Here is a 25,182-nt window from a genome sequence, read left to right as displayed (position 1 = left end):
CCATTCTTTGGATCCGTTTAAGTATTGAGCAGTAGGTGGATTTTTAAAGCCCCGTCCACCAGACCACAACACCATATAGCATTATAGATCTGACAACTGCAGTATATATTGGGTTGCCTAAAAAGTAATTGCGGATTTTTTAAAAGAAAGTAAATGCATTTTTAATAAAACTTAGAATGAACTTTAATCAAATATATAATTGCCATTTTGTTCGATAACCTTTTGCCATCTTCCAGGCAAATTTAGTATTCCACGCTCATAGAACTTCTGGCCTTTATCTGCAAAAAACTGAACCAAGTGCGATTTTATAGCCTCATCATTGCCGAAAGTTTTACCATTTAAGGAGTTCTGCAAAGATCGAAATAAATGGTAGTCTGATGGGGCAGGTGCAAGGTCAGGGCTATATGGTGGATGCATCAAAAGTTCCCATCCAAGCTCACTCAGTTTTTGGCGAGTGACCAAAGATGTGTGCGGTCTAGCGTAGTCCTGGTGGAATATGACACCTTTACGATTGACCAATTCTGGTCGCTTCTCCTTGATGGCTGTATTCAATTTGTCCAATTGTTGACAGTAAACATCCGAATTAATCGTTTGGTTCCTTGGAAGCAGCTCAAAATATACCACACCCTTGCAATCCCACCAAACAGACAGCATAACCTTCTTTTGGTGGATATCAGCCTTTGAAGTGTTTTGAGCTGGTTCACCATGCTTGGGCCATGATCGTTTTCGACTAACGTTGTTGTAAACAATCCATTTTTCATCTCCATTTATGATTCGTTTTAAAAACGGATCGAATTCATTGGGTTTAAGGTGCATATCACAAGCGTTGATTCGGTTTGTTAAATGAATTTCTTTCAATACATGTGGTACCCATATTAAAATTGACGCCAAACAAACAAATGTAAACAAAATTTCGCGCTCTTTTTTTCGAAAGCAAGCTAAAAGTAACAGCTGATAACTGACAGAAGAAAGAATGCAATTACAGAGTCACAAGCCGTTGAAAAAATTTGTCAACCCCGACTATATTACTACTATATTACCGACAATTACTTTTTGGGCAACCCAATACCTAATGCATGGCACGCGGCTTAAACCTTCAACTTTTGCCAATGGCTCTCTTGCAGATGTATAGGGCAACAGTTGCCTTTCTTGCCCTTTCCAAAATGTTGAATTTGAAGTTCAATTTCCTCTATTATGCTATCTTTAAATAAAACATTCTCTGCTCCCAAGGAGACAGGTTCCACTGTAGGCAACTTTTCTCTCCTGCTTAAAAGAACTACTTCTGCCTTGCACGGATTTATACCTTGACCACTTTCGGTAGCCCACTTTGCTGTTACACGTAGATCTTCCTGAAGTATATCTCTTAGAGTGCTGGAAAACTATCCCTTAACTGCAATAACCACGTCATCAGCAAACGCGACCACTTTTGCACCTTTTTCTTCTAGAGACAAGAATAAATTGTTAATGGCTATATTCCAAAGTAGAGGAGACAGTACACCTCCTTGAGGAGTTCCTCTGCTGACCCATCTTTCTAGATCCACAGATCCCAAGCCTGCCGTAATGCATCTTTTAGCAAATATGTTATTAATAAACTCTCTTCCGGAAGAGTTGATGCCTAGAACTCCTTCATGATTGATGTCGGTTTTACATTATTGAAAGCACCTTCAATGTCAAGAAATGCTACCATTGTATATTCCTTGACAGCGAGAGAACCCTCTATGTTGTCGACTAGGTCGAAAAGGGCTGATTCAGTGGATTTGCCTTTACTATGTGCATGCTGCTTCCGTTGATAGAAACATATCTTAGGACAAAAATCCCTGGAGATTGCCTTCCAGGGATTTTTGTCCTAAGATATGTTTCTATCAACCTCTCAAGCGTCTTCAACATAAAGGATGACAGACTAAGAAGGCGGTGATACATCATCAGGGCCTGGCGACTTAAAGGAGTCGAAACTTCTTATCGCCCAATAAATTTTGAGCTCAGACACAATTTCCCTAATAGCCTCTTACGAATATATACCAGTGACAACCTCTTCTGGCGCCACGTTGTCCGCATTCCCATAGTCTTTCAAATATCGATTCAAGATGTGAGGGTATCCAAGCATGCGATATTGGTCGAGAAGGAATATGTTCCTTCATGACCAAAACTTACTAACGCCTCAGTAGTTTGTTGGACTGCTATGAAGAAAAAGTACAGTTTTAGGACCATACAACAATTTCAGAGGACAAGTTGGCTTGGCACAGGCGGAGCGATGAGCATCAAGCCAACTAAGGCACTTGAGACTATTCTAGATATCCGACCCTTGACATACAGATTAACTGTGAGGCAGTGAAAACCGGGCGACATATATATATAGCTGAACAGATTTCTATGAAATTCACTAGTAATATCGAGAGTCATAAGAAAATCCTTCCTGTTGAATTTCGAAAGAATCGGTCAACAAATGACCATTTTACTGATGTATTACTGGAAATCGGACGAACATATATATGGGAGCTATATCCAAATTTGAACCATTTTTATGAAATGTACCAGTAACATCGAGAGTCATAAGAAAATCCTTCCTGCCAAATTTCGAGAGAATCGGTTGACAAATGACCATTTTATTGCTGTATTACTTCAAATCGGATGAAAATATATATGGGAGCTATATCCAAATCTCAACCGATTTTTATCAAATTCACCAGTAATATTGTCAGTCAGAAGAAAATCCTTCTCAACAAATTTCAGGAGAATCGGTCAACAAATGACCATTTTACTGCTGTATTACTGGAAATCGGACGAACATATATGTGGGAGCTATATCCAAATCTGAACCGATTTCTATGAAATTTACCAGTAACATCGGGAGTCATAAGACAATTTCAATAGGCTTCGTTTCTAGGCCGAAAAATATGCCCATACCTAATTTGAAAACGATCGGATGAAAATTGTGACCTGTAGTTTGTACACAAATTAACATGGACAGACGGACATAGCTAAATCGAATCAGAAAGTGATTCTGAGTCGATCGGTATACTTATCAATGGGTCTATCTCTCTTCCTTTTGGGTGTTACAAACTAATTCACTAAGTTATAATACCCTGTACCACAGTAGTGGTGTAGGGTATAATGAAATACAAAGCGCCGCATTGAATTTTGAATGTAACTCATTTAAATTTTATTTAAAGAGAGATGCATCGCAGAACACTCTAATTATATGTAATTTGTCTTATTTATGTTGGTTTGATGTCTTGTTGGTAATAGTTTCTCATTGTTGTTCCTTGTTTTTTTGTTGCATAATTTTAAATTATATTGAATATGGAAATAATTATGTATTGTAGATGTATGTGTGTATGTATTTTTGTTTTTGTTTTCGTTTGTGTATATCATATGTGTACGTTAGTATGTCTTTATAAGTAATCTTTTCATAGGTATTTATATATAATCTATATATGTATTTGTATGTATAAGAGTAATGATGTAAGTATAATTAAATAAAGAAACTTAATAAACATTGCCTTTATCTATTTTTTAAATATAGGTAAGAAGTATTCGTAATAATTTAAACTTTGCTATGATTCTCATCTCCTTCGCTTTAACTATGCCATCCATGTCTACTTTGAACATTTATTTAGGGATGATATTCGCTCTTGCTGGGCGATATGTTCTTTTGCTCCGCTGAAAAGATAAAACAAAAGGACAATACCCAAAATTATTGTACTTTTCCTCATCTGCGACTTATGGTCTACGTACATATAGCGTGTGAGCTCCTCAATGTCGACTAGCATCGCATCCTGACTGTCGTGCAAATCATCACGTTCCATGAGATAGTTTACAAGTGATTCATTCAATTCTTCAATATGTGTATGCAGACTATTGACCAGAATCTGTAATTGCGCAATGTTCATTTCGGTTAGCATTTGACGGGACACCCGACGCTTATCTGCAGTCATCTGAACGCCAACTTTTTCTAAGGATCCGCGTATTATAGCTGTAATTGGGGACACTGATTGGTTTTGGCGTTCGATCTGAAATAATATGTTAATTGAGAGCATTATAAAATTGCAGAATAAAAAGAATTTATTAAACTTTCTAGATACATCGAAAATAGATATGTAATGGCAATATTAAGAACTACGTTGATAGCTCATCTTCTCCCAAGCGTGGCGAGACTTGTTAGCATAGATAGGATATATGTAGATTTTTAGGATGAGTTACAAGGTGTCCATGTGGTATTTTAAACTTATTGGTGAAGTTAGTACGGATTGCAAATTGTCCATATCGTTTCGGATTGAGCGCCCATATAAATCGATTCCCCGATCTGACTTCTTTATCTGGATTTGGCTTCAAATTTATTTACCATACTTTTCTGTACCATACCGCTAGAAGCTTCAATTTTTATCTGATTTGGCTGAAATTTGGTACGTGACATACACTATGTACTCAAATAACCACACCCAGTTAGTTAAAAAATTAGCTATAGCCCTCATATAAACCGATGGAGTCTACCGTACCGCAGTGGTTAGCATGTCCGACGTCTGTAATTCAAATACAAACCAAATTTTTAGCAGAATCCATTGTGGAAGGTTTCAATGATTCAGCCCGCTGAACTTAACCCGCTTATGCTTGTTTTCTTAATAACCCTCTTAATTTGTACTAGAAGACAAAATTTAGACAGTAAATGCACAAAACAAAAATATCGTGTGAATATCTTCAGAAATTTAAAATTTTTTGAAAAAGATAAATCTGTTTCCATTGAGTTTTTTTTTTAATTTCGTCCATTAAAAGGTCCATGCCTTCTTCATCTTCCACTTTCATCTTAATGGTTTTTCTGTTTTTTATTTTAAAAACAATGATTTTTGTTGATTAAACGCTTGGACGATATAAAAAAGTATTTAAAATTTATAATCCCGGCAGACACGGGATAACTATGAGCACCACACAGGCTGGAACTTTGAACTCCGACTTCTGTGGTGTCCATCGTTATCACGGGAAGCTTAGCTGAAAGCTATCGGGGGCGTCCACAGGTTACGGATGGTGAAAAGCTCCGTTTGTATGCGGAGCAGCTGAAAATGCGGCCGCGAACAGTCAGCAATTTTCGAGTCATTAAATACTGAGTGCCAATGATACTCGAGATGACTAGGCGAGTTATTGGCGCCTTCAAATAATCAATGGCCAAAGTCAGCGTCTGTTCCCAGTTTAGGGGCGAGCGTCGGATCTTGGAGCAAGCGGCTCGCCACAACGAGGGATACATGTGCAATCCCACAAAATGGGGTTGGGTTGGGGCGCTGGGCCAGTAACCCGCCACCGAAAAACAATGAGAACTACTATGAGAAACAAAGAAATAGGGAAAGCTTAGCCTGCACGAGATAAAGCCCAGTAATGGGTTGAGGCTGATAGGTTTCGCCGCGGCAAAAAACATGGTAGTTAGTAGCACCAGATTTCAACATAAAAATATTCACAAAACCACATGGCTTTCACCCGATCAAAACACGAAGAATCAAATTGATTACGTTGTGATAGATGGAAGGCATTCATCCAGCGTGTTTGATGTGCGATCGATTCGTAGAGCGAATATACATTCGGATCATTACCTGGTTGCAGCAAAGATTCGCACCCGTTTGAACATGGCCAGGAAATTATGATCTGACACTGCACGGATGCTAGACATTGAAGAGCTGCAAACAAGCTGATGCAAGATGGCAGCTGCATACTCCACTCGACTGACCCAAATGCTTGATGAAGCACTCCTTGTTCCGATGATATAATGGCGCAATGGCAAACTATTGCCCACTCCAAGAAAAATGCCGCGAAATCCGTACTTGGGTACCGGAAGTCTCCTCCAAGAAAGCCATGGTACGACCAAGAGTGTCGCGATGCTACTGAAGCCAAGAATGCGGCATATAGAGCAACCCTGCAATCAGTAGGAAGGAGAGGTATCGGGAGAATAGGAGAGAGGAGAAACGTCTATTCCGTAGAAAAAAAATGAAATGGAAAGACGTGAGTGCGAGCGAATTGAGATGTACAGGAGTCAGAATGAAGTCCGGAAATTCTACCAAAGAATTAAACATCAAACCGATGGCTTTGGTGCAGGCATATCCTCCTGCAGAGACAAAGAAGGAAATCTGGTAACTGACACGGATAGCATGCTGAGGATATGAAAAGAACATTTGACCCTTCTGCTAGTGTCTGACGTTGGCGGCGATGAGTATAGACAAGGAGACTGGCTATCGTGTGATCTCTTTAATATCCTGTTGGAGAAGATTATACGAGATGCAGATGTGAATAGATATGGCACACTAATCAGAAGAGATCACATGCTACTCGCCTATGCCGACGATATAGACACCATAGGTCGGTCACTGCTGCCTTTGAAAGAATCGAAAGAGAGTCAGTGAAAATGGGTCTGGCAGTAAATAGAGATAAGACGAAATTATACTATACAAGACACTGATACTACCCGTGCTGTGATATGGTTCTGAGACATGGGTACTTGTGAAAGCAGATGAGGCAGTGCTTGGAGTATTTGAGAGAAAGATTCTTCGTAAAATATATGGACCAGTTTGCGTTAATGAAGAATATAGGCGACGTATGAACCACGAGCTGTATGACGACGATTACATAGTTACACGCATAAAAATACAACGGCTGCGTTGGCTAGGTCATGTTGTCAGAATGAATGAAGAAGCTCCAGCAAGGAAGTCTTTTGAAGGCAAACACGGTGGTACACGTAAACCGGAAAGACCAAAACCCCGATGGAAATATCAAGCGGTTGGGAGACACCTCGAAACTTTATGTCAGAGATTTTAGAATGACGCAGAAGATCGGGAGCTTGGAACGATATTCTACGTTCTGCTAGTGGAACAAATATTCTGTCAGAGCCAATTAAAGTAAGTAAGAATCATATCTTACAAAACGTCATTTTCGTGTTAGGCATACTCGTCACTGAGGAAATTTGAAGCAGAAGTACCACAAGGGAGTGTTCTACGCCACATCCTTTACCTCCTCTACACGCAAGATATTCATTTCCGACATTTCAAGTACAATTGGAACATTTGCAGACGATACTGCAGTGCTAGCTACAGGAAAAAAGTTCAATGAAGTTACAAATAAACTGCAACCTCCCTCCTTTCCATTGTAATATGGCTGAAAAAATGGAGAATGGCATTAAACAAAACAAAGTCTATACATAAATAGGTATGTTTGTTATTACCCATTCCAAATAAATAACATTACAATCCCTTACAGCAAAATACTACGGAATGACTCTTGACACCAAAATTAGGTGGAAAGAGCATCTCAAAAAGAAAAACAGGAAGTTTAATTGAAATATTTAGAACTGAAATGGCTGCTGGTTCCCTACTCAAAACTATCGCAAGACAACAAATCTAGCAATGTAAACATTATTCAAAAACAACAAAATAAAATTTTGTGGTCGATAGTAAAAGCGCCTTGGTACATCCGTAACCAGGATCTGCACCGAGACTTGGGAAGCAGTACTGTTAAAGAAGAAGCCATACTTCAGGCCCAAAGGCATGCATCAAAACTGCAAAATCATGATAAAACCGAGCTGAAGAGAATTTCCTCCTCACACACAGTAACACGCCAACTACAGCGGACACTATCAATGGACCTGCTGCGATAATATTTGCATGGGGTAATTATTGTGTTATTTCTTAGGGAATATTTAAATTACTATGAAATATTATTTGCTAAATATTACTAGATGAATAAAAAGTATTAAAAAAAAGTCAATGGAACAGAGCTGCATCCCAGTTTTTTGTTGTTGGGCATTTGGCTATAGCTTTTATGTTATTCTACCATGGTCATTCCTTTACATATTAACAAAAGTTAAAAAAAAATGTCTTCACATTATTTACACCTACCTCCATTTGCATGTGGGCCATTTCCTTGGCCTGTGCTAATGCCATTCTTGCCTCGATTTGCAATTTGGCCTGTTTGGTAAAGAAGTCGCATTCCAAGTCTTCGCTACTATAAAGGGCAGAAGATATTTGCTGTTGCTGCTTTGGTGACTGCTTGTTTGTTGGATTATTGTTGATAACATTATTTGAACAACTGACGGACAATGGCCGTCCGTGATATGGATGCAATTGAGTATTTTCAGTGGTATGTGCTATTGGTGGTGCTACGGGTGTGCCTCCAAAGTTATATTGTGTCTTCGACTTCGATAGTTTGGGGCATGTCTCCGAATCTGAGCTATGGCTTTCTGTGTCTGATGACATCTCTGTAATACGGGAAAAATCTATAAGAGAAATCGATAAACAATGCAAACACGATGGAGTCACATTGCTAGGCATACTGACCACTTTGTAAACATGATTGCGTTCCGGATTTCCAGGGGGATCTGTCCTGCTGATCATGGCAAATTTCCTCAGCTCCCATAGCTAGTCTGCGTCGAATTTCCTCTCGATCACTGCGTCTCTGCAAAGGTGAAATATTATTAAATGAGTGTCAATTATAGGAATTTTTTAATCCGGCGAAACTTTGAAACCACAAACAAAACGACCCCTTACATTATATCTCTGAGAATCCTCCACATTGGGATTAGTAACCCTTAGGAATTTATCTACAACATTGTAAAGAAATTCGGGATCGCAGAATGAGGCATCCTTTGTGAACAAAGTCAGCTCAATGTTGGTGAATTTGTTGTGATTGTAGACCCGAGGAAACATGCCATCAACACAGTTACCCTCTTCCTGGGCGCACGAACTGTATTTGTGCAAAAATCTACGATTAAAACGCGGCAATAGTTTAAATTTAACATCGAATATTAGTTTGTCCAACATTTTAAGTAATTCGAAAGTTGTAATATAAAAAATTGATATTGGCTGAGGATTTGAATTCTCTATGTTCGCTGTTTGTTTGTGTCCGTAGGAATGTGTAGTCACCCCACCAACAGTTCAGTACTGATTGAGAGCTGAACAAACCAAACACACAAGCGATTATATCCTTCGTCGAATAGACCTCATCGTGCATTAGCACAAAGCCGCTTCACACAGATACACATCTCCATACATATGTACATGTGTATCTTCAGTACTACCTGATGCTTATATTCAATCCTGATCTTAGGCCGGAGTACCATAAAATGCATGAGAGCCCCTTTTTGTGCGAGCAATTTTGCTAAAAGAGTGAACACCGAACACAAAATCTAATCAAAAACATCGAGCAGATGTTTCGCCCTCATGTTTGCACGGCATTGCTATATAAGGGCGTTTCCATGGCCTTTTCAGGCCTTTGCCATAAAATTGTCATCGCTGTACCAGAAAATGTTGTTGCCAGTGGCATGTAAAAACTTAGACTACCATAATGGAACAATCAGGAATATCACTTGAACCATTTGTGATTAGATCTCAACTCAAAAATGAGCAGTTTTCAGACCTTTAGTGCTTTAATGGGTTAACGTGGGAGATTCAGCCAACTTTTAACAAATTTGTCCCAACTTTACGCGAAAAAACTACAGGTGTGATTTGAGTAGAATAGGTTATAAACTCAAAGGGGTCTTCCAATTTTTTTTTTTATAAATAAAAGTGATCGATTCTGTACGGCACATATATCTGGCTAAAGCCAATGATTCAAACTGTACCTAAACCTATCACGAACATTTCATTAAAGAACAGGGGGCATAAGATCCTCTTAACAAAAACAAGAGGTATTAGATCCTCTTAAATACTAAAACATTTTGAAGGGTTGGTATCGGCTTTAAACAAAAAATTAGGAAATTAATACTTTTTTAAAATTTTTTGATTTGTGACGGCCATTGAAATGTATTGTGGCAATAATATACTAAATTTGCCCATGCCTACGCAGATGGCAAAATAAGAGAGCAGCCTCGTCGAAATTTCCAAAAGAAAAATGTCTTGGAAACTACAAGAGTATTTACTTGCTTTACTTTAATTGGCTATGACAGAATATTTGTTCCACTAGCCGAACGTAGCGCCTCGATCTTCTGCGCTCATTCAAAAATCTCTGACACCAAGTTTCGAGTTGTCTCCACAACTTGATCTTACCATCAGGCTTTTGGTCTTCCCGGTTTGCATGAGCCTTTCGAATTCAGAACAAAATTTCTAGTGCCAAAACGACCAATGTTAAAAATCCACCAATAGCTGCCCGCGTAGAAGGTGAAATGTTAACAAAATATGTCAGTCGAAAAACCCCTCGACTTCTCACATTCCAAAGCCCAGATACCCCATTTGGGTAATTATTTAGTTTTTTTCTTACAATTTTTTTCATTGAGTGATTGTCAAAGAAATGAATATGTCAAATAATTGTGGTATAAAAACAAAAAATAATGAAAAATGCATGAAAACGAAAATTAAAATTGAAAACATTTAAAGAAAAAAGAGTGGAGATATCTTCATAATTCTTTTCGAATTTTGTAGATAAAAATGTCTTTAAAACCAAAAATAAATACTGACCGAAATTTTTCATAGAAATACCCATTTTGGGCAAAGATAGTTTCCACATCGGCATTTTTTTGTAAATTTGCAGTGGAAGCTACCATGAATGAATCGTCTTACAAACGAATAACGCTTGCAAATTATTCAATTTTATTATCAAATGCGTGCTCTGTTTAGAAAGTTCATCGCGCGCTCCTTCCATTTTACGACGAAGCTAATTTTTAGCCCAATGGGTATGGAAATAAGCAGTATTGCCAATTTTGGAGTGAAGATCAACCAGAAGCATTGCAAGAGCTACCAATGCATACAAAGTCACAGTTTGGTGCGGTTTATGGGCTGGTGGCATCATTGGATTGTACTTCTTCAAAGATGATGCGAATCGTAACGTAACTGTGAATGGTGAGCGCTATAGTAAGATGATATCCATATTTTAGGCTAATGTCTATACAGACAAGCTCGCTTCAATGGACACATTGGAAGACACATTGAAGCTTTTATTCGTGAAAACTGGGCGAAATGTTGGAAAGAGTATGCCAAAATTGAACTAAGCGGATGGATCATTTGAGACGCAGTCACGTTCAACATTTTTAATAATCTTCAAACATTAAATTATATGTACCTTACTAACAATTCAAATAAATATTTCATATATTTTTTTGAATTTTATGTTTTTTTTTTTTAAACTTTCCTATAGCTCTAAAAAAATCAAAAAATGCAAATTTCTTCATGAACATTCCATTGACGAATAGGAGCAAACTTTTCACATATCAATGAGTTCTTTCCGATTCAAGTTTAAGCTCAACGATAAGGAGCCTCCATTTATAGCCGAGTCCGAACGGCGTACCACAGTGCGACACCTCTTTGTGGAGAAGTTTTTATATGGCTGCCATACCAAATGATACAGTACCTCCCAAATGTCGCCAGCTTTAGGAGGGAATAACCACCGCTGAAAATTTATATAATGTTCTCGCCAGGATTCGAACCCAGGCGTTCAGCATCATAGAGGCTCTGCGCCTCGGTGGCTCCTAAAAAAATGTAAGGATTTAAGCAAGTTTCTTCAATAAAGACTAGGCAATGAAAATACTTTTTTTGATCAAAAACTGCAACAAATACACTTTTTCACATTTTTTGACTTCCAAACTGTATAGTTGTAAGTCGTTGTAAGTCATAAAAAGTGTGTAAAGTCGTTTTGTCACAAGTCCAAATTAAGCATAAAAATGAAAATCGAGTCAAAAATGCCTTAGTAAATTGAAAAATATGAAGCAGGTCTCGGACAAAATTGGAAAAAAACATTAAAAGTCGATAATCCCCGAAACAAGACGAGATATTGTAGACTTCAATCGAACTTTTTTATAGGGACTTTAAAAAATCGGACCTCAAATGAAGATTTGGCAGCCCAACAAGTTTATGGTTGACAAAATTTAGAGGCCTACCAAAATGCACCCAGACAACCTTGAGCCTTAAAATTTTGCATACGGTTAAAAGAGATATCTCTACCCGTACTCACCCGTCATATTTTGTACTAGTTTTTTTCGGTTCTATCCCACTGTACGACATGTGACATGCGTAAATAACGCATCGTAATAGCTGCCATATAGTCCGATCTCCCGACTTGAATTCTTCAACTTTTAGAGGGCGCAATTCTTATCCGATTTGGCTGAAATGCACGTCGCATTTTTTTATGACTTTCAATATTTGTGCCAAGTATGGTTAAAATCGGTTCATACCCTGATATAGCTGCCATATAAACCAATCTCCCGATTAGACTTCGTGACTTTCTGGAGGGCTCAGTTTGACTTAATTTTTTTTTTCAACTGTCGTTTTGTTATGGCTTCCAACAACTGTGCGAATTATGGTTCAAATCAGTTCATAACCTGATATATGTGCCGTATAAACCGATCCACCGATTTGACTTCATGAGATTCTAGACAGCGCAATTCTGATTCGATTTGCCCGAATTGCACGATTTGCACGTAGCCTTTTGTTTTAACTTTCAATAACTGTGCCAAGTATATTGTAAATCGCTTCATTAGCTGATATAGCTGCCATATGAACCGATCTCCCAAATTGACTTCCTGGCGCAAATATTGCACCTTGAAGGTGGTATTTTTCTATGAATTATAACAACCATGAAAAGTTCGGTCTATAAATTGATAAAGCCCTTATTTATTTGTCATTCAAAGAACTTGTCACATGCGATCCATGGCGGAGGGTATATAAGATCCGGCCCTGCCGAACATAGTGTCTAATATAGAAACCATCAAACGCAACAGGACACTGAAAATGTTTTCAGAAATCGCACTCCTAAGAATTTTGGGAAAATTTTTGTTTGATTTTTTTTTTATATAAAAAATTGCGGACCCTTGACATGGCAATTTTCCCCCAAAACATGACCTAATATGAGGGGCATTTTTTAACAAGCAACCTCAACCTCTTTGCTAACATGAGCTAGAATTATTCTAAGACATATATATTCTTGAGTATTTTTCTACGGCATTTCAAAAATTTTGACCATATCTCTATGTATGTCTTTTTTTGCTAGTTAGCTTTCATTTTGTCGCAATTGTCGCACCTATGCATAAAAATGAATTTGGCCGTCTGGTTGAAAAAGGACTGCCACATTTTTGTGGATACAAACAAACGTTGTAACAGAATTTCCATTTGACATGTAATGACCCATATGCATGCAATAGTGTAGTCTACCTTAAAACTACCTCCCACAAATATTTTTCGTCGCAGAAGCAGACGAGCGGATGTAACAACATCTTATATACCTCAGCGTAAGACACTTTACAATATGTACCCACACACAAGCAGATGTATAAAATGCGAAGTGAAAGACTGCACTCGACAGGGCTGCATCTTAAGGGTTGGGATGCATATTTTCAATGTTTCTTTCGGTTTTAATTGTTTGGTCTTAGGTAAAATCGGTGAATGGGATGCTCAAGTCCAATACATTGGAGTAGCTGCTGTTGAGGATTTGCGATTAATTCAAGTTGGCCACTAGCAGTGCTTCATTTTAGACAGTGGTATAGAAATTTTGAAAATATCGGTAAGTTCTTAAACAGTCAATACAAGAGAGAGAGAAGTCAGGAAAGACAACTTATTGTGTTAATTTTGCAGAATATTTTTGCCATTTAACATCATCTTGAAAATGCACCTCACAAAAGTGCGAAATGTTAATACTACGAAACAAATCTAGGTTTAAGAAAATGCAGAAAATGTTTATGCCAAATTTGTTGTAATTGCAAGTCTCCACGCAGAAAAACTGTAAATCTTGGTTGAATTAAAAAATTTGTATATATTGAATTATAATGTTTGCTGAAATCGGTCCCATAAAGTAATTTGTAATATTAATAAACGATTTTGTAATTTGTATTTATGGCAAGCTGAATAATTCAATTAAAGTGGTTATGAACTCAATAAAACAATTCAATGGAAATCGTTTATTTTTTCAAATTCACACTATAAATTTATTTTATTTCAAAATTATTGAACTTATAGGTACATTTATTGTACATTTTCCATAGTTTTTTTTGGCAATTTTATTTTCGTCTAGCCACGTGTTAAGATTTAGATTTAGTTTGCGAGACCTGGATATCACTATAAATCAACAGAAAATTGATATTGTGTCTAGTGCTAAGAATTCATTGTGATTTTTAACAGTTCTTTAACTTGATCAAATCATATAAATGCTATTGCCGGGCAGACATATGCAAAGCTGCTTCCACTATGGATAACACACTCTTATACACCAATTGAAAAACGAATTCTGTTAACAAAGACACATCTAATTCCTACTCTGATCTATGGGTGTGAACTTCTTTCAAACTGCGATTCACTAAGCCAACGAAAATCAAATGTAGTATTCAACAGCATTATTAGGTATGTCTATGGTATAAGAAGGACTTAACACGTTTCTCACTTGGCTACTTCCGTTTATGGCTGGAGCTTTGACAATCTACTAAGAACTAGATATCTGCTATTCTTACATAAAATCAAACATAAAAACAAACACCTAAATACGTCTTTGACAAATTAATATTTGCCCGATCTAGAAGGGGTAGGAAACTTGACCCTTTTAGAAGAAGGAGTTTAGTATCTGAATGACAGTTTTATGCGAGTACCATACGTCTTTAGAATACTCTTCCTCACAATATCCAAAACATCAGCAACGCGTCAATTTAAAAAAAAAAGACTTTCCATTTTTCTTCGTAATTAGCTGTTTTAACATTTAATTTTTTTCTTTTAGACAATATTATTTTCTAACCTATTCTAAATTTTATTTAACCTATTTCACAATTTTCTAAAATGATGTTTGAAAATGTTTATTCCTTAAAAAAATTTTCTTTTAAGCCTGCACTATAACTATAAGATTTAATCTTGTTGTGTAGGTATTCATCAAATGAATAAATATATTAACTAAGGGATGCACAAATGAGAAGCAAGAATTTTGTTTTTGCATTCAGTGGTGTATGCGTACATTTATTTGTCTCATTGGCATTCTATTCGGATTACATGTGTGTGAAAGCGAACACAAAACCATTACTTTTTGTAAAAACAGATACGTACTGTTTATGCCTTGAAATAACAATTTTAATTAATACAATTCGAAATTTGTTGAATATTAGTCTCAATTAATCACTTAAAGATGTTCTGTTAATCAATACCCAGTTTAATTGATCAAATTTAATTAAATATTTTTTTGTGCAGTTTCCGAGGAAAAGTAATTCCAATGCCTTCTCAACTGCTGCAGGATGCGCAAGCAAAGTCACCTTGACAAGTTCGAACGAATCTTGTGAGGATGAACTCCAGGTGGACTTAGAAGGCGAGGCTTATGTAACAGTGGTAGAAAGGCCGCTTCGGCGGCACTAAAGGCCAAAACAGAATGAGCGCATTGTGCTTTGGTAAATGCAATTAATAAACCGACCATTATTACCAGGAACAAGCAGGAGGTACTAGATATAACCTTTGCATCGGCAGATCTAAGCGGAAGGATATGCGACTGGAAAATGTTGGATGACCACAAAAGAAAGTCGGATTGGGATAGATTTCGGCACACATTCTGCACAACTATCCATTCTAGAACAGAAAAGGAAGTGGAAACTGCGGAGGATGTTGTTGTTGTAGCCATAATGGTCAATGTATATAGACATAATGGTCTAGCGGATCACCAAGGGGCAAACAGTGACCGCTATGGTGGACCCCAGAACTGGTTAGTCTGAGTAAAGACATCAGAAAACTATTCAATAGAGCGAAAGCCACAAGGGTACCACTCGATTGGGACGTCTATCAGGCTGAGCTAAGGAAATTCAAAGGTGAGCTGAGAAAGGCTCAGAACAAATCCTGGGTGGAGTTTTATAGCTCCGTGGAGGATACACAGAATAAATGGAAATCCTGGTTTAATTAAGAAATTTGTGTAATAAATTAAAAATTTTGGTAAAATCGGACCTATAAAAAAATTGTATTATTAATAAACGATTTCATTAAGCGGTTATCAACTCAAAAAACCAATTTGTTAGAAAATTATTTATTCATTCAAAAACATGTTTAACTGACCCAATTAAAATAAATAATTGGTATTTTTGCCATAAATAAACCATTTTTTACTTCAGTCGATTAATTGCGAACACAAAATGGAATGTAATGCATTAAAATATTTTGTCTTTTTATTAAAAACAAAAATCTAATTGATATTACAAGCGGAAAAGGCCTAAATGGTACAACTAACAAAATCTTTTAGTTGTGTGGGCACTATGAAAGGAAAACACCCAAAACAACTTTTTCAAACAATGATTGCATTTTCTACTGCTGTCATTGAGGCTTAAAACCAAATCATTGAATTAGCAATATGTGCAGGTAGATGAAATATTAGGAAAGGAATTGGACTGTACTTCGCTCTTTCGGGCATTAACTTCATTTAATTCATAATGAATACCAACCTTAGCGTTTCGTATATAACATCTCTAAGTATTAAACCACGTGAAGGGATGTAGTTGTGTTTCTGTAAGTCGATATTAAGAAACCTAATTTATGCATGAATAATTTAATATTGCAATACAATGTTGTAATATTGTATTAATATTCAAATGCAATATTGTAACCTTAATGCACAAAGATACATACATACCTATTTAATTTCTACCACGTTCTCCATTTTGAAAAGCGTTTTGCATGTATAATTATTCCATTTATATTTTCACGTTATCGATTTTTCTGCTTTGCACTCCTCCAGTTCAATTTATTTAAAGATTATGAAATTTTGTGAAGCCGTAAGAAATATCTTTCGGTTTCTCGATGTTTTTTTTTTGCCAAATGTATTTTCATTAGTCTTTTGAACCAATAACATATCATGATCCAATTGAAAATAGAATTTCAAAGTCAAAAATTATCAAAACTAGGACCGATTTACAATCCCAACCGACATACACTAATAAGAAGTAGTTGCGCAAATTTCCAAGCGCTTTCGACAGACGGACGGACAGGCGGACATGGCTTAAACGACTTAGAACGTCAAACGATCAAGAATATATGTACTTTGATAGGTCTCAGATAAATATGTCGATGAGTTACAAATGAAATTATTATGGTGGAGGGAATAAAACTGATGTGTAGACCCACGGGTGTGATCATTCGTTGCTGTCTCAACAACAACAGACGTCAAGAGAATAAGAAAATGTGTGAATTGAGCATCAACGCTGCTATGCAGAGCTGCGGGGCAAAGACCTTGAGAAATGCGATCCATGGTGAATTTTATATAAGACTAGCTGACCCGGGCCCGCTCAGCTGCGCCTTCTTTTACTTTATATGGAACAAAAGTTTCCTTGGAATATTTATTTCCGACAATTAAAGAGCTTTTAGTGAAACACCATGCAACGAAAATAGTATATCGCTTGACTAATTGTTTAACAATATAAGTGCCTTTGTCCGAATCCCATACGATCTTTATTGGTCTACGAATTTAAGTTTGGATGTAAGGTGTACTCCATTCTTAAAATTCTTTATTTCAACCAGCTACTCTCATCTGATTTAGGGGTGTTTTCGGGGGTGAGGTGGTCCCCCAAGCACTTGGCCCCGAAAAAAATCAGCATCGTGCTCTTCGTTCAAAAACCATTTATTTTAACCCCATATTGTCATTAGTTTAGGGGAGTTTACACGATGAGGCGTCCCCCAAACACATGGCCACAAAATAAGTTATCAAATTCGTTTTCTAATCTTAAATACCACATATTCGCATGGTCGAAAAATTTTTACGCTTTGCAGGGTCTTTTGGAGAATGGGTCCTAAATTTGGATGGTCCTAAATTTGGATATAAAATTCGTATTCTACTCCCAAATACCTTTATTTGAGCCCCATATTGCGATGGCCACTTAAAAATTGCTGCTTGTGGGGTATTTTGGGAAAGGGGTTGACCCCCAGAAAATTGGTCCCGAAAGTGGGTATCAATTCTTGCTCTACCCCCCAATACCTTTCATTTAAGCTCTACATTAACATGGTCGATAAATATGGCCGATTTAGGAGTGTTTTGGGGATTGGGGTGGTCGCCCAAACACTAAGCCCGGAAAATATATCAGCAACGTGCTCTATTCTCTTATATCTATATATCATTTATTTGAACCCCATATTGCCATTGGCCTCAAAATTGGATATCAAATTCGTTTTCAAATCTCATTTAAACTCCTTATTGCAAAAGTCAGCAAATATGTCCGGCTTGGGGTATTGACCCTAAAAACTATAAATATTTAGTTTCACTCTCTTTACGACCCAAATTGTCTTGGTGAGCCAATACGTCCTATTTGGGGGTTGTTATGGTGGTGGGACGTCCGCTAGACAGTTGGCCCCTAATGTTGATATCAAATACGTGGTCTACTCCCACATACCTTTAATTTGAGCCTCATATTGCAATAGTCAGCAAATATTTACTATTTGGGTGGTGTTGCGGGGGTGGGGTGGCCCCATAGACACTTCCCCAAATATTAATATCAGATTCGTGCTTTACTCCCAAAGACCTTTCATTTGAGCCCCATATGACTATGGTCGTAAATTTGTCCCCTTTGGAGGATGTTTTTGGGGAGAGGCGGCCCTCCAAACACTTGGTCCCATATTTGGATATCAGATTCTAATTCTACACTCAAATACCTTCTATTGAAGCCCCATATTCCCATGGTCAGTAAATAAGTCCTGTTTGGGGGGTGTTTTGGGGAAGGACCCAGACCCGTGGGCCCACATTTGGATATCAGATTCGTATTCTACTCGCAAATACCTTTCATTTGAGTCCCATATTGCCATGATCGGTAAATGTGTCCGATTTAGGGGTGTTTTGGGGGCTGGGTGGTGTTGTGGGGGTGGGGTGGCCCCATAGACACTTTTCCCGAATATTGATATCAGATTTGTGCTTTACTCCCAAAGACCTTTCATTTGAGCCCCATATGGCTATGGTCGTAAATGTGTCCCCTTTGGGGGAGGTTTTTGGGGATATGCGGCCCCCAAACACTTGGTCTCATATTTGGATTATAATTCTGCACTCCAATTCCTTTTATTTAAGCCCCATATTCCCATGGTCAGTAAATAAGTCCTGTTTGGGAGTGTTTTGGGGAAGGGGTGGACCCCAAGAAACGTGGTCACAGTTGGATATCAGATTCGTATTCTACTCGCAAATACCTTTCATTTGAATCCCATATTGCTATGAAGGACCCAGACTCGTGGGCCCACATTTGGATATCAGATTCGTATTCTACTCGCAAATACCTTTCATTTGAGTCCCATATTGCCATGATCGGTAAATGTGTCCGATTTAGGGGTGTTTTGGGGGCTGGGTGGTGTTGTAGGGGTGGGGTGGCCCCATAGACACTTTTCCCGAATATTGATATCAGTTTTGTGCTTTACTCCCAAAGACCATTCATTTGAGCCCCATATGGCTATGGTCGTAAATGTGTCCCCTTTGGGGGAGGTTTTTGGGGATATGCGGCCCCCAAACACTTGGTCTCATATTTGGATTATAATTCTGCACTCCAATTCCTTTTATTTAAGCCCCATATTCCCATGGTCAGTAAATAAGTCCTGTTTGGGAGTGTTTTGGGGAAGGGGTGGACCCCAAGAAACGTGGTCACAGTTGGATATCAGATTCGTATTCTACTCGCAAATACCTTTCATTTGAATCCCATATTGCTATGGTCGGTAAATATGTCCGATTTAGGGGTGTTTTGGGGGTTGGGGTGGTCCACCTAGAACTTGGTTCGACAATTATTGTAGATATCTGATAAGTTATCTTATCCTAAATACCTTTCATTTGAGTCCCATATTGTCGTGATTGGTCTAAATATATGTTTGGTAGGTTTTAGGTTGGGGCGGCCCCGATATAAATTTTTTTATTTTTAGGGTACTATATGAGAGCACACAAAATTTCGCTTAAATCGCACCACCCATCTCCGAGATCTGGCGTTTCTGAAAATTAGGGTAAGGGGGAGGGTCCTCCCCCCTTTCAGATACTAAAAAATTTAGTACCCTATTTTCACCACGGGATCATTATGCACCATCTGTGAAAATTTCAAGAAAATCGGTTCAGCCGTTTCTGAGTCTATAAGGAACACACAACATACAAACAAACAAACAAACCTGCAAACAAACACAAATTGATTTTTAAATATAAGATTCGGCCCAACCGAACTTATCACACATTTACTTTTTTTCTATAGTAGCAAATTTTGTTTTTCGGTTCAACAGTAATAGGCGATTGTTATTTCAACACATTTATGGTTAAAACAGCAGATTTAGTTGTTGAAATAGCTGATCCAAATGTTTGCTAAACCAATAAATATTTGTTCGATTAACATTGGGCAAACTCTTTCGTTTAACAAACTAGTTGCTAAGAATTTCGTGAAGTCTACGTGTTAAATTTCGTGCAGATAATTTGGCGAATGTGCATTCTAAATAGACACAGAGCAATAAGTTTGCACATATCAGCAAACACGTCGGCTAATTTTAAATAAGATTTGTTAACATTTTAAGAAAACGATACAAAATGTTTTAACTTTTTAACAACAATTAAATCATTTGTTGTATACATATGTATAAATAAGATTTTAGTAGTTATTTTTTCCGATGTTATTCAAGACTGTTAAAAAATTATCAAGTATTGCAAATTGGAAAAAATTGTCGCTTTAAGATATATCCCCTAAAAATTATAGATAAGATACAACTATTCACATCTATTCATTGTTAATGAAATTTTTAGGCTACTTTCAAAATTTTACTATCTGAAACAGCAGAAAATATTTGCTGTTTAAGCAAAAATTTACTATTATCCCTTTTCTGGAGTCTTTCAAGCAAACGTTTTTGCTGTTTTTACTAAAAAATTGCTCCTGGGTGTATATGATATCTGAACCGATGTCCCAATTTCAATGGACTTTGTTTTCTAAACAACGAATGTTGTTATATGTACTTTAATCTCAAAAATACATAGATGGACAGACATAGCTGCACTCAGAGAAAAGTGATTCACAGAAATAATTGAAAAACTTATTCCAATTAAGTAAGTCAATCCTAATACAATTTGGTTAACTTTTGCGTAAAACAAGGAAAAAATTGCAAGTGTTAAATAAATTTTACACAAATTAATTAGTTGCAAATAGCTCATAAACTTGAATTTGGTATGTAATTTTACTAAACCAAAATTCTATTCAACAACTAAAATATTTCTTTGGTTGACAACGTTATAATTAGGTTAGGTTTAAGTGGCAGTCTACCATCAGACTCACTCAGACGTTTTCGCCCATTGCGATAACACAGGAACAGAAGACGAAAGATGCCTTCTAGTTTCAAAATAATACCATTGTATATTCCTTGACAGCGAAAGTACCCTTTATGTAGCCGACTAGGTCGTGAAGGGCTGTTTGCCTTTACTATGTGAATGATGCTGCCGCGACAGGCTATCTTCAGGGATCTTTGCCATAAGAAATGTTTCTATCAACCTCTCAAGAGTCTTCAGCATAAAAGATGACAGACTCTTAGGACGACAATCTTTCTTTACTGCTTTCGGAATGAAAATTACCTTTGTGTTCCTTCATCCCACAGATATACAGGGTGGCTGATGAAAGCCGCTACCAAAAAAAAATGTAATAACTTTTTTTCTATTTAATAATAATAATTTAATAATTAATTTAATTAATTAATTAATTAATTTAATTAATAATAATTTAATAATTAATTTAATAATTTAATTTAACATGAATAAAAGAAAAATGTATTCCATACACCGAAAAAAAAATGTAGCAATATTCATCATTGTAGCAATATTCATCAGCCACCCTGTATATAACATGCTGATACAAGCAGGGTATATCTCCCTAAGCCAAAGAGCCAGTCTATCAGACACAGCATGTAATTCACCCGGTGAAAAATCATCAAGACCTGGCGACTTAAAGGTGTCGAAACTTCTTATCGCCCAAAGAATTTTCGGCTCAGACACAATGCATTCCAGTGACAACCTCTTCTTTGTTGTCCGTTGCAGAATTCCACCCAGGATTAGTTTTGATCCTTTCTCTGATCGCCCTTATATTTCCCTTACTCAGCCTTATATATGTCCCAATTGTGTTGTGCTCTTATGGCTTTCTCCCTATTAAAGAGTTTTCTGCAGTCCTTCCTTAGATCAACCAGCTGTGGGGCCACCATAGCGGTCGCTGTTTGCCCCTTGGCTTCGCACTAGGACGTGCTGACACAAGCCAGTATTTCAGGGCCTTCGTGATCTGCTTGACCAATATGTTTCCGCAGTTTCAACTTTCTTTTCTAGGCGTGCAGAATTTGTGCTGAAATTTATCTCAATCCCCCTTTCTTCTGTTTGGCCGAGGGACCACTATTTCAGTATTTTCTCCAAGGCTGAAACTAATTTAACGATGATCAGAGAAGCTGTGGTCATCCAACACTTCCCAGTCGCATACACATTCCGATACAAAGGTAATATCTAGTACCTCCTGCCTGTTCCTGGTAATAAAAGTCGGCATTTTCCTTTTATTACAAATCGCCAGATTGCAACTTATAATTTATTCAATAAGCAACTCACCCCTTTCGTTGACATCCGAACTTTCCCATATCTGGTGATGTGCATTAACATCACTGACGACCGGTCATAACGCCCAACATTTTTTTGTGCTTTATGTCCACTGTGAAGGAGGTCATAATGCTCAATTTTTTTTCGGGCGTTGAGACCTACATAGAGGCGGAAGTAACCCCCAATAACAAACATGGCAGAAAGTCCGAAAAAATTGGTCGTTGTGAATTTTCCGGAAAATAATAGAAATAGGTTTTACTATTTTAAAAACAAAAACAAAAAAAGGACATAAAGCCCAAAGGGCGTTCTGGTCGATCTTTGCGAGGTCATTATGTAGGTCATAAAACCTACATAATGACAGGGGACACAACGCCCAAAAATTTTTTGTGACCGGTCACCGCATGACTTACTCTTTTTTTCTCGCAGAGCGGCCGCAACCAGCAGCTTAAAGTTTCAAGAGGGCATCTGTGAATTGTGTGCCATATAAAGGGAAGCTAGCCAGTACTGAGACTGGATGGCAACTACTGAATCTTCAGTGCTTAGTGACGGAAGAAGAGAAGCATTTAGACTACTCTTTGTAAGAATATAGGCTCTGTGTCTCCCATTTGCCGTACCCTTGAGTAGTTTAAACCCCGGAATTCTTAGTCTACGAAACATTCCTCCACACACACATGATTCCTGGATAAGAACCACGTGAAATCCCCCTGCCATCAGGAGGACCTTTAGTACCGCCGAAGCGGCATTACAAAGGTGAAGATTTATCTGGAGAACCCGGAAGCTTTTATTAACTCTTGATAAAAGTTTCGTTGTTTTCAGTTCAACGATCCGTAAAATAGATTTTGTTGAAGTTTCATATAAATTTGTTAATAATTACATAGTTCATAAAATGTTATAATATAAATAGTTTTGTGCAACTTAAAAAAACACAAGTTTTTGTTTTCAATATGTCATTTTGTTTTCAACATAACATTTAGTATTTTCCACATACACATGTACGTTTTTAAAGCATTCATGCAATCATCTCTCGAAATCTTAAAAATTGGAAAAACTCAAAAGTTTGGTTTATTACTTGAAATTATAGGGGAGAATTGATATTTGTATACTCCTTCCAAAACGGGTTCTCATTTACAAAGCAAAATCGGCTTGTTTATATTTTGAATACTCTTCATTAATCTCCCAAAGGGCAAGGATACGGGCTGTTGACCATGAGAATGAACACAAGGCAACACAATATGAAATCAATGATCAAGACTAATTAGGCAACCATAACAAATATTTTGAATTGTCGACAAATGTTTAACTCTGCTGCGAAAAAAATTGGCAATTTGACGTACATATGTATGTCGGATTGAAAGAGGTGGCATTCAGGAACTGGCGCTTGGATAAAAATGCCAATACTGAACTGCTGCTCAAGCAGGCAAGCCTAAGTGCTTGGGCGCGAAAATTTTCTTTTCTAACAGCGCCTGCGTACCAAGGTTCTTGCTTCTACACGAGGAAGTAAGAGCTTTCGGTCGTTCGTAAAAAGGGTAGTTTTTCATCTATCCCAACTCTTGTTAAGGATGATTAAACGTTCACTGACCCGGTTGATAAGGCTAACCTGTTGGCTGATATATTTGCAAAGAACTCTTCCTTGGCGGATAGCAATCAACCACTACCCTTAATACAAAATGTATCTGGTTTCATGCCCCAGCTATTTTTTGGAACTCGTGAAGTAAAAAACTTTGGAGTCGCTCAATCCACCAGTTTGGTGAGAGTATGGTAGTGGATCTGGATATCTGGCACGGTATATAACTATCAAAGCTTATCACATTTTGGTGTCGGTAATGGCTTCGTTCGATTTATTTCGAGCTTTCTCAGAGATCGCACTATACCAGTCGTTATAGATGGGTAGTCATCCAGTGAGCATAAATTGACCGCAGGTATACCCCAGGGTTCTGTTCTGTTCTGTTCTTTCTACTTCTCTTTTTCTTATTTTCATCAACGATGTTTTGAGTCAGACATCGAATCCGATGTACCCATTTGCTGATGACAGTTATCTCTGTCATTCGTACTCATTCGACCATAGGCCGAGTCTTCGAGAGATTGAGGACAAGAGGCGGGTTATGGACGATACAATCTGCAAGGATTTACTGGCCACTTCTGAGTGGGGCCGAATGAATCAAATAGATTTTAATGAACGGAAGACTCAGTGATGTTTGTTGTCACACAAACTATTCGCTGACCCGTTACGATCATCTTTGTAGATACTAGGCATTCCAGGAACTCACACCGTTTGTAATTGATTGGCCAGCGGACCGCACAATGCATTATAGAGAGAATTATTATTTCGCCCGAACCGTTCGTATGTGGAATCGACTTCTGGATAATGTTTTTCGCACCCACTATGACATCCAGAAATTTAAGATAAGTGTCAATAAACACTACATCCTTTTCCCACCCTCCAATTCCTAATTTTCATTCGCCAACGCAATGCGCTGCATTCATAGGGACATCGCCTGAGTGTTGGTTGATGGGAAAAAATGTTTGGGGAAAAGGACGTTTCATAGCGATACTGTTGTCGGCAACTACCTGAACTTATATTTTACACATTCAGTGGTTTATACCAACTACAACTCGATGATCCATCACCTCGAAGAATATGCCATGTTTTTTAAAGTACCTGAGGCAATTTACCAATTATTGATATTAAAAAAGTTTAAATTAACCATACATTTGTTTTGTGTAATCGTTTGA

The 25,182-nt window shown here is 37.5% G+C and overlaps 1 protein-coding gene across 4 annotated transcripts in view; it reads right to left on the bottom strand.

Moving 5' to 3' along the window:
- Positions 1-3,131: 3,131 nt before the first annotated feature.
- Positions 3,132-25,182, bottom strand: part of LOC106088589 (uncharacterized) — a 69,636-nt gene continuing 47,585 nt past the window's right edge. For 3 of the 4 annotated variants that reach the window (XM_013254179.2, XM_013254180.2, XM_059364571.1), the window contains exons 7-10: positions 8,307-8,424; positions 7,869-8,245; positions 3,736-4,010; positions 3,132-3,660 (exon numbers count right to left, since the gene is read on the bottom strand). In XM_013254179.2, coding sequence (XP_013109633.2) covers positions 3,597-3,660; positions 3,736-4,010; positions 7,869-8,245; positions 8,307-8,424 — 834 coding nt within the window. In that variant the 3' untranslated portion in view covers positions 3,132-3,596. The remainder of the gene's footprint in view (positions 3,661-3,735; positions 4,011-7,868; positions 8,246-8,306; positions 8,425-25,182) is intronic. The other variant, XM_013254181.2, reaches the window with a different exon arrangement.

The sequence above is a fragment of the Stomoxys calcitrans genome, chromosome 3 (genome assembly GCF_963082655.1).
Source record: "Stomoxys calcitrans chromosome 3, idStoCalc2.1, whole genome shotgun sequence".
NCBI classification, from domain to species: domain Eukaryota; kingdom Metazoa; phylum Arthropoda; class Insecta; order Diptera; family Muscidae; genus Stomoxys; species Stomoxys calcitrans.
Note: the sequence above shows the minus strand (reverse complement) of the source record. Positions and strands in the feature narration are given on the sequence as shown.